This window comes from Nanorana parkeri, unplaced genomic scaffold (genome assembly GCF_000935625.1).
Source record: "Nanorana parkeri isolate BGI_ZX_2015 unplaced genomic scaffold, ASM93562v1 scaffold874, whole genome shotgun sequence".
Classification (NCBI taxonomy): Eukaryota; Metazoa; Chordata; class Amphibia; order Anura; family Dicroglossidae; genus Nanorana; species Nanorana parkeri.
In genome coordinates, this window is record NW_017307142.1 from 399,458 (window position 1) to 410,358 (window position 10,901).

The 10,901-nt window shown below is 48.4% G+C and overlaps 1 protein-coding gene across 1 annotated transcript in view; it reads left to right on the forward strand.

Moving 5' to 3' along the window:
* LOC108794610 (DENN domain-containing protein 1B-like) overlaps window positions 1-10,175 on the forward strand; it is a 52,798-nt gene extending 42,623 nt beyond the window's left edge. Inside the window, exons 20-22 of the mRNA XM_018565690.1 lie at window positions 1,541-1,599; window positions 7,237-7,438; window positions 9,027-10,175. Of these exons, the coding sequence (XP_018421192.1) occupies window positions 1,541-1,599; window positions 7,237-7,438; window positions 9,027-10,175 (1,410 nt within the window). The remainder of the gene's footprint in view (window positions 1-1,540; window positions 1,600-7,236; window positions 7,439-9,026) is intronic.
* The last annotated feature ends 726 nt before the right edge of the window (window positions 10,176-10,901 follow it).

The following is a 10,901-nucleotide window of genomic DNA, read 5'->3' on the forward strand; positions in this document are numbered from 1 at the left end:
CCCGCACTACATTTGTTGAGTGCTTGTTTTGGTCTAGGGAGAAAAATAAAGAAAATGTACTCACCTGACACTTGGTCCTGCCAGCCTGCTAGGCGAGTCCCTGCAGCCTCTTCTGCCCCAGGCCCTCGGTGGTCTAAGGACTGACGGACATCATCATGTCTATTGCAAGACTATTAGACCTGAGGACACTGAGTGACATCCCGGTGGAGAGGAGGGGGAGAGAGGTGAGCACTCACTGACGCAGGAACGAGGATCTTTATTTTCACCCTTAGACCAAATCGACCACTTAACCCTTGAAGTGCGGGGGGTAGTCCCACTGCAAGGGTTTAGTTGAAAAAAACTTCTTCCATAAAGCAGTGGTCAGTTTTCAATGTGCCCTTACGGTGACCTTGCGCGGATCTGCGCAGAAACATGCAGCTTAATGGTGTGAATGAGCCCTAAGAGCCGGTTCACACTATAGCGGTGCACTAAAGACACGGTATCCGTGCATTTAATGCATGCCACCATATATTCATTCTGAATGGCACACCAACGCACTTCCCAGCAGGCGGGCAACTCACTGTACCACAATAGTATGAGTTGCGGTGCCAGGCTCTTTATAATAAAAACCAACAAAAGTGCATGTTGGGAGGTGCATTGGGGGGCCATTAAGAATGAATGTGAACATAGCGCCCCTAGTGTGCGGTTTATTGATAGCGCACCGTTAATGAAACACTATAGAGAGGACCGGTCTGAAATCTCCATAGTATGAGATTACAAATCGTTATTAGGACAGGCAAAGTTCTGAGAACAGTGATGGATTTTTGGGGGAGTTATTTTGGGAAGAATGAATCATTTGACTTTTTGAAGCCGTAATTATCGCACGAAACGCCATCAGTCTGATGTTTTTATGATGCAAGAAAAAAAACAAAGTTGAAACGTGAATGTTATATGCTGACAAGCTTCAAGATTCCCCGTGACTCACGCAGGACGGAGCAAAGAAAGGAAAGCAGAAAAGAAATATTCTGCGCGCTCAACAGAAAGGTCTCTGACTAGGACATTAAAGTGACATGGGTTTGGTGATGTACTTCACTACCAGCGGCCATCTTGGTGATGGACGCCAGCAAAGAGTAGAGGGCATAGTGACCGGGCGCCCAGCGTTGTCACCCTATAACAGGAAGTGCCTGAAGAAGATCTTTAATGGCAAGGCTTACCAGGTATAATGAAATAAAACCTCCAACTTCAAAGGGGCAAAAAAATATGGGTTACTCCAGCCCCCCCACCCCCACCCCCAGCTAGTAAACCCAAAATCAGCTCCCAAATGAAGCGTGGTACCTCCAGACTCTCCCCTCCTCCAGGCAATGTCAGCCTGCAAGTGTATTTCTGATCCACCACAGCTACATAGAGATGAATGGAGGTTGGGATATAGATATTTCTAGTAGGGGGCTTCAGCGAGGTGTTTTGGTTTCTGAGAACCAGCGCTTCCACAATCCATATAGTGGTGTAGAGGAATAATGGTACAAGTACATGCATGTGACTCTTCCTAATTATGTCATTCCAGTCCCGTCCCAGGAGGCCGGGGAAGAAATATTCAGAGTGTGACTCCTGGGAAGGTCAGAGGTGAGTGAAATAATAGGAAACGGAATACCAGCAATGTGTGTGACATGAACATTACAGTGACAATGATTAACATGGCAGAACCCCAATCGTAGCGCAATCATCAGCAGACCTTTGCTCTAACTTTCCTTATATGGAAACTTTTATATACATTTAAAGTGTATGTCAGGGCAAAAAAAACAACAACAGCCATATGCAGTACATCTCTACACGACATGTACACCCCTCCGTGTGTGATCCCTATAAATGCCATGGAAGTACAGAAAGATATCTGTTGATCTGCCAGAAATGCGCTCAGCTTATAATTTGTATTTGCTGCCAACAACCCCTCTCTTCTAGGCCGAAACTGAATGAAAGGGTGTCAGCCCTGCCCAGTTTTCTGCTGAATCCCTCCCTCTCTTCTCAACTCCACAACATAGAGAGCAAATGGTTTGTAGAACTGGGAGGGCTGATTAGACTCCTTGAGATCACAATACATAAAGTATATACATACACCCATCAGCCATAACATTCTGACCACTGAGAGATGAAGATGGAAGTGGGGGATATATTACAATGACACCTGGAAGTGGGGGGATGTATTACAATGGCACCTGGAAGTGGGGGAGGGAGGTGTACTAGGCAGGAAGTGAACATTTTGTCCCTGAAGTTTATGTGTTGAAGCAGAAAAAATGGACAAGTGGGAGGGTTTGAGGGACCAAATTGTGATTTCTGGACGACTGGATCAGAGCAACTCCAGAACTGCAGCTCTTGTGGGATGTTCCCGGTCTGCAGTGGTCAGGACCAACCAAAAGTGGTCCAAGGAAGGAAAACCGGTGAACCAGCGACATGGTCATGGATGGCCAAGGCTCATTGATGTACATGGGGGGGAGGGGAAATCTGTCCGGTGTAGTCCGATCCAATATAAGAGATACTGTAGCTCAAATTGCTGAAAAACTGAATGTCGGTTCTGATAGAAAGTTGTCTGAACACACCGAGCATCGCAGGTTGTTGTGTATGGGACTGCGTAGCCGCAGACCAGTCAGGGTGTCCATGTTGACCCGTGTCCACCCAGCGGTGTATTTAGGAAACCTGCTGCCCTAGGCAGGACAGCGACGCCGCCCCCCCCCCAGCCCGATGTATGGTGGTCACCGCCAGGGGACCGCAGTCCGCGCAAGAAGCCGTCCACGTTGCCGGCCCACAACCCGCCGTCCGCGTCCCTACCGCTACGATGTCCTAAGGTTCTCTCCCCTACTCTTAATCTTCTCTCCCCGCAGCAATTGCCGCCCTCTGGGAATCTGCCGCTCCAGGAAAACGCCTTGTTTGCCTCGCGGCAGATACGCCCCTGTGTCCACCACCAAAAGCACCTACAATGGACACATGAGCATCAGTTCCCACAGAACAATGGAAGAATTGTTCCTTGTCTGAGGAATCACGTTTTCTTTTACATCATGTGGATGACGGGTGTGTGTGTGCCGCTTACCTGGGGAAGAGATTACCCCTGTACCATCATATTACAGTAACCCGGCTCCCGAGTGTCTTATTACCCCTGTACCATCGTATTACAGTAACCCGGCTCCTGAGGGTCTTATTACCCCTGTAACATCGTATTACAGTAACCCGGCTCCTGCGTGTCTTATTACCCCTGTACCATCCTATTACAGTTACCCGGCTCCCGAGTGTCTTATTACCCCTGTACCATCGTATTACAGTAACCCGGCTCCTGAGGGTCTTATTACCCCTGTAACATCGTATTACAGTAACCCGGCTCCTGCGTGTCTTATTACCCCTGTACCATCCTATTACAGTTACCCGGCTCCCGAGTGTCTTATTACCCCTGTACCATCGTATTACAGTAACCCGGCTCCTGAGGGTCTTATTACCCCTGTAACATCGTATTACAGTAACCCGGCTCCTGCGTGTCTTATTACCCCTGTACCATCCTATTACAGTTACCCGGCTCCCGAGTGTCTTATTACCCCTGTACCATCGTATTACAGTAACCCGGCTCCTGAGGGTCTTATTACCCCTGTAACATCGTATTACAGTAACCCGGCTCCTGCGTGTCTTATTACCCCTGTACCATCCTATTACAGTTACCCGGCTCCCGAGTGTCTTATTACCCCTGTACCATCGTATTACAGTAACCCGGCTCCTGAGGGTCTTATTACCCCTGTAACATCGTATTACAGTAACCCGGCTCCTGCGTGTCTTATTACCCCTGTACCATCCTATTACAGTTACCCGGCTCCCGAGTGTCTTATTACCCCTGTACCATCGTATTACAGTAACCCGGCTCCTGAGGGTCTTATTACCCCTGTAACATCGTATTACAGTAACCCGGCTCCTGCGTGTCTTATTACCCCTGTACCATCCTATTACAGTTACCCGGCTCCCGAGTGTCTTATTACCCCTGTACCATCGTATTACAGTAACCCGGCTCCTGAGGGTCTTATTACCCCTGTAACATCGTATTACAGTAACCCGGCTCCTGCGTGTCTTATTACCCCTGTACCATCCTATTACAGTTACCCGGCTCCCGAGTGTCTTATTACCCCTGTACCATCGTATTACAGTAACCCGGCTCCTGAGGGTCTTATTACCCCTGTAACATCGTATTACAGTAACCCGGCTCCTGCGTGTCTTATTACCCCTGTACCATCCTATTACAGTTACCCGGCTCCCGAGTGTCTTATTACCCCTGTACCATCGTATTACAGTAACCCGGCTCCTGAGGGTCTTATTACCCCTGTAACATCGTATTACAGTAACCCGGCTCCTGCGTGTCTTATTACCCCTGTACCATCCTATTACAGTTACCCGGCTCCCGAGTGTCTTATTACCCCTGTACCATCGTATTACAGTAACCCGGCTCCTGAGGGTCTTATTACCCCTGTAACATCGTATTACAGTAACCCGGCTCCTGCGTGTCTTATTACCCCTGTACCATCCTATTACAGTTACCCGGCTCCCGAGTGTCTTATTACCCCTGTACCATCGTATTACAGTAACCCGGCTCCTGAGGGTCTTATTACCCCTGTAACATCGTATTACAGTAACCCGGCTCCTGCGTGTCTTATTACCCCTGTACCATCCTATTACAGTTACCCGGCTCCCGAGTGTCTTATTACCCCTGTACCATCGTATTACAGTAACCCGGCTCCTGAGGGTCTTATTACCCCTGTAACATCGTATTACAGTAACCCGGCTCCTGCGTGTCTTATTACCCCTGTACCATCCTATTACAGTTACCCGGCTCCCGAGTGTCTTATTACCCCTGTACCATCGTATTACAGTAACCCGGCTCCTGAGGGTCTTATTACCCCTGTAACATCGTATTACAGTAACCCGGCTCCTGCGTGTCTTATTACCCCTGTACCATCCTATTACAGTTACCCGGCTCCCGAGTGTCTTATTACCCCTGTACCATCGTATTACAGTAACCCGGCTCCTGAGGGTCTTATTACCCCTGTAACATCGTATTACAGTAACCCGGCTCCTGCGTGTCTTATTACCCCTGTACCATCCTATTACAGTTACCCGGCTCCCGAGTGTCTTATTACCCCTGTACCATCGTATTACAGTAACCCGGCTCCTGAGGGTCTTATTACCCCTGTAACATCGTATTACAGTAACCCGGCTCCTGCGTGTCTTATTACCCCTGTACCATCCTATTACAGTTACCCGGCTCCCGAGTGTCTTATTACCCCTGTACCATCGTATTACAGTAACCCGGCTCCTGAGGGTCTTATTACCCCTGTAACATCGTATTACAGTAACCCGGCTCCTGCGTGTCTTATTACCCCTGTACCATCCTATTACAGTTACCCGGCTCCCGAGTGTCTTATTACCCCTGTACCATCGTATTACAGTAACCCGGCTCCTGAGGGTCTTATTACCCCTGTAACATCGTATTACAGTAACCCGGCTCCTGCGTGTCTTATTACCCCTGTACCATCCTATTACAGTTACCCGGCTCCCGAGTGTCTTATTACCCCTGTACCATCGTATTACAGTAACCCGGCTCCTGAGGGTCTTATTACCCCTGTAACATCGTATTACAGTAACCCGGCTCCTGCGTGTCTTATTACCCCTGTACCATCCTATTACAGTTACCCGGCTCCCGAGTGTCTTATTACCCCTGTACCATCGTATTACAGTAACCCGGCTCCTGAGGGTCTTATTACCCCTGTAACATCGTATTACAGTAACCCGGCTCCTGCGTGTCTTATTACCCCTGTACCATCCTATTACAGTTACCCGGCTCCCGAGTGTCTTATTACCCCTGTACCATCGTATTACAGTAACCCGGCTCCTGAGGGTCTTATTACCCCTGTAACATCGTATTACAGTAACCCGGCTCCTGCGTGTCTTATTACCCCTGTACCATCCTATTACAGTTACCCGGCTCCCGAGTGTCTTATTACCCCTGTACCATCGTATTACAGTAACCCGGCTCCTGAGGGTCTTATTACCCCTGTAACATCGTATTACAGTAACCCGGCTCCTGCGTGTCTTATTACCCCTGTACCATCCTATTACAGTTACCCGGCTCCCGAGTGTCTTATTACCCCTGTACCATCGTATTACAGTAACCCGGCTCCTGAGGGTCTTATTACCCCTGTAACATCGTATTACAGTAACCCGGCTCCTGCGTGTCTTATTACCCCTGTACCATCCTATTACAGTTACCCGGCTCCCGAGTGTCTTATTACCCCTGTACCATCGTATTACAGTAACCCGGCTCCTGAGGGTCTTATTACCCCTGTAACATCGTATTACAGTAACCCGGCTCCTGCGTGTCTTATTACCCCTGTACCATCCTATTACAGTTACCCGGCTCCCGAGTGTCTTATTACCCCTGTACCATCGTATTACAGTAACCCGGCTCCTGAGGGTCTTATTACCCCTGTAACATCGTATTACAGTAACCCGGCTCCTGCGTGTCTTATTACCCCTGTACCATCCTATTACAGTTACCCGGCTCCCGAGTGTCTTATTACCCCTGTACCATCGTATTACAGTAACCCGGCTCCTGAGGGTCTTATTACCCCTGTAACATCGTATTACAGTAACCCGGCTCCTGCGTGTCTTATTACCCCTGTACCATCCTATTACAGTTACCCGGCTCCCGAGTGTCTTATTACCCCTGTACCATCGTATTACAGTAACCCGGCTCCTGAGGGTCTTATTACCCCTGTAACATCGTATTACAGTAACCCGGCTCCTGCGTGTCTTATTACCCCTGTACCATCCTATTACAGTTACCCGGCTCCCGAGTGTCTTATTACCCCTGTACCATCGTATTACAGTAACCCGGCTCCTGAGTGTCTTATTACCCCTGTACCATCGTATTACAGTAGCCCGGCTCCCGAGTGTCTTATTACCCCTGTAACATCGTATTACAGTAACCCGGCTCCTGCGTGTCTTATTACCCCTGTACCATCGTATTACAGTAACCCGGCTCCTGCGTGTCTTATTACCCCTGTACCATCCTATTACAGTTACCCGGCTCCCGAGTGTCTTATTACCCCTGTACCATCGTATTACAGTAACCCGGCTCCTGAGTCTCATATTATTCCTGTAATATGTATTAAGTTATAACGACCCTGAAATCCTCTTTGTACACCTGTAATGACGCAATGTTTTGTGCTGTCATAGATTCGGTGAAGACGGTACAAGTGAAGAAGGGGACTCGGGGCTCGCTGAAGCAAATGATTTCCCTCTTCTCGATGACGGCATGGATCTGCTGAATGAAATATTTGAAACCCTGAACACGAGAGCACCTGGAAGGGAGCGCGCACTGTATGGGGCGCACAGCCTGGACTGCTTTAGTCTGGATGACAGCCAGTACTTTGGACAGGTGAGCGTCACAGAGAGGAGCAATCTGCACACTAACCTTTGAACAATCCAGCAACCAATCCGATGACATGCTTTAGATGTTAAATGCAGGATAGAAAGTCAATACTGAATCTTGATTGGCTTACATGTGAAAATGTCCTTTTGTTGCTCAAACTTTTATAAATCAACTCAAACAAGCGACCAAGAAAAAAAAAAAGGTTAATTTTCAGGTGCAACGGAACAAAACGTTGTAGTGCGGCCATTGTGAGGAAGGGAGCAAAGGCTCTGCCATGCTGCCGTCACACTACATCCTAAAATATGGTTTGGGACAATCTTCTCATATAATTTTTGAATGCATTTTTAAATTGATTGCTTTATACAAGGTGCCCCCATGGCACTGCAGAGCCCACCAAGGACTCTCTATGGTGTAGGGTTGCCACCTTTTAGTTAAGCGGAACCCGAACACTCTAGCGACACGCAGACATTCTTTTGGGGAGAATGAGTCGTGGCTTATTCATATGTAAATAGCACATTGGAGACTATTTTCAGTGGGGGGCCAGTGGCCCCTATTTTAATTTGGGTTGCCCCTGTCTGCCTGACATCTTGCGTCTGGGTTTCTGCTGCCATAGAACCCAGACACAGCATTCAAAAACCGAATCCTTCACAGGTGGCAACCCTACTCTGCAGGGTCTCAGGTGGACTGGTCAGGGTTCCTTTCCCTGCACACTTCTTACCTGTCAGCCCCGATTCACTCCTTCACTGCCGGGCTCCAGCCTCCTCCTTCACCGCCCGGGCCCCGGCCTCTTCCACCATGCTCAATGCCGCCGCGCCTCCTCCTCCTCAGGGACTCGGCCTCTTCTACCTCAGCTGCTGGCTGTTACTGGCTCAGCAGCGGCTGTGAGGAAGAATGTGCCGCTGCACAGATCACTGAGAGGTTGTCAGTGATCAGGACAGCGGCACGCTCCTCCTCACAGCCGCCAGTGACAGTCCTGGAGCCATAGCAGCCTAGGGCGGCCTGCACGGCATCAGGGGGATTCCTTTGTTCCCTGTGCCCCAGGCCTCATAGCGGCCGCCTGGGTCGCTATGGCGATAATTCTGCCACTGTTGGCAATGCAATACACATTTTACTGCACATTACTTGCAATTCATACATAGGGGCGTTCCAGAGAAGAATCTAAATACCAGATTTGTGGGAATCTGGATCAGGGAAGCCTTCGTCACTGGGCCTTACTGTCGCTGTTAAGTGAAATATGCCGTCTTTGCTGAAATTAGTGAGCCACTTAAAAAAATTAGTACTGGGAAAGAAGAGTACTTGTATAGCAGGGGTAGCCAACCTTTGGCTCTCAAACGGGGTGACGCTACAAATCTCCTCATGGCTTTGACTCTGGGAGTCATGCCTGTGACTGTCAGATGCTTGCAATGCCTCATGGGACGTGTAGTTCCACAGCGGCTGGAGGGTCGACGTTTGGATACCCCTGTTATATGGAGCCAACTACCTTTAATTATTTGGGTTACATGCTTGCATTCCTCAAGCTGGCTTTGTACTTATTGATATATAAATACATATGTACTGGTATATAATTGCTGACCTCTCCCCCTTCCATTACCAGATTAGCGAAGAGGATCTGCGGCTCAGCTTGAGCCACCCTAGACATTCGGACCTCTGGTACCTGCCAGAAGTTGATGAAGGAACTGCAGACAGCCTAGAATCTGTAGAGGACAGTTCTTTTACTCTGGACAACATATCAAATTCCTCTGATCATGCTTCACCCATCTTGGATGTGGCAGCATTTGATACCGTATCAAACAACCCAGACACCACTTCTGTCACCGAGGAGGACATCTTGTCATCAGCGTTTGATACCGTATCAAACATCCCAGACACGACTTCTGTGACCGAGGAGGACATCTCGTCATCAGCGTTTAATATCATATCAAACATCCCAGGCACCACTTCTGTGACCGAGGAGGACATCCCGTCATCAGCGTTTAATATCATATCAAACATCCCAGGCACCACTTCTGTCACCGAGGAGGACATCTCGTCATCAGAGTTTGCAGAAGTAACATACCAAAAGCCTGATAGCTCTTTGTCCATCTCAGAAACAACAATCTCCTCTTCAGAAGTTGTATCTGCAGTGCCCCAAGTCATTTCACAGACCTCTCCCGTCACAAGTGAGGTCAAAATAATTCCTCCATGTCCAGAGCCTGAAATTTGTCCTACCCCGAAAGAAGGAATTAAGCAGGAGGCCGTTTTGCCATTGCTGCCCCAGAAGGATACAACAATGAGAAAAGCTTTCAGTGAAACCCCACGTATGGTAGCTGGGACCTGCGTTCGATCAGCTGTTTCTCGTTTCCAGACCGGGACTCTGGATCCCAGAATGGTCTGGACAGGGACCAAGAAGGACACAGAACTAGCAGAGAAGGTCATACCCAACCTCCGCTCCTTTAATACCCCGAGGCCTCTATCTCAGCAATATAGCAGCCCCAAACCCAACAGCCCATTGTACCGCTTTGGCCCTGTGTTTCTTAGGAGCCAGAGTACACCCAAATTAGAAATACCCAAAAGCCCAATATCTGATACCCCCATACCCCTTGCTAGGGCACATGATGGCTTAATGCCAGTGAGTCCCAACAGTAGTGTGGATGATGTAAAACATGACATGGCCTGCTCTCAGTTGTCTTCAGAGTTGAAGCCATCGCATCTGCCCAAAGTCTCCGAGCTGAAGAAAAGGTTTGAGGCGGACTCTTTACAGTAAGGACTGTATGCTTTCAGTATCATGATGTACATTATACAGGCAGTCCCCAGGTTACAAACAAGATAGGGACTGTAGGTTGTTCTTAAGATAAATTTGTATGTAAGTTGGAACAGGTAAACTTTTAAGGTGTAACTCCAGCTCAAATTTTTTTTTTTGTTTTGGATAGCATAGCGAAGGGTTACATTTGTTTTGCTGTCTGTGCCCCTGTTCAGAACCAGCACTTGTATCAGATTTGGTTTTCGGCATTGTTACAGGCAAACCAGTAGACAAGGAAGACAAATAAAAAAAGTGTTCAGTACACTGCATAGCACATACAGGCTAATGACAGGGGTAACGACAGTCAGTGCTAACTTCCTGTTCAGTACCAGACCCGGAAGAAGAGGCGGGGCACTCACTAACAACTTCCTGCAAGACGTACAGTACTGTATGGTACTACAAATCCAGACCCACTACTCGTCTGCGATCGTCGGCACAAGCACCGTTACTAGTGGAGCGCTGCGCGGTACAGTGGCAGCAGTCTCGAACCTCGGTTCGTAAGTACGGGTTGTACGTAAGTTGGGCGTTCGTAAGTCGGGGACTGCTTGTATATGGCCATGGTGGCTTTTAGGCCACAAACCGCTTAACTATATTACACGTAAGATGCAATTTTGTTTATTAAATGAATGTTAATGGAAAATGAAAGTTTTATGTGTTCTAAAAGCATTGACCACGCTCTTGATATTTTAC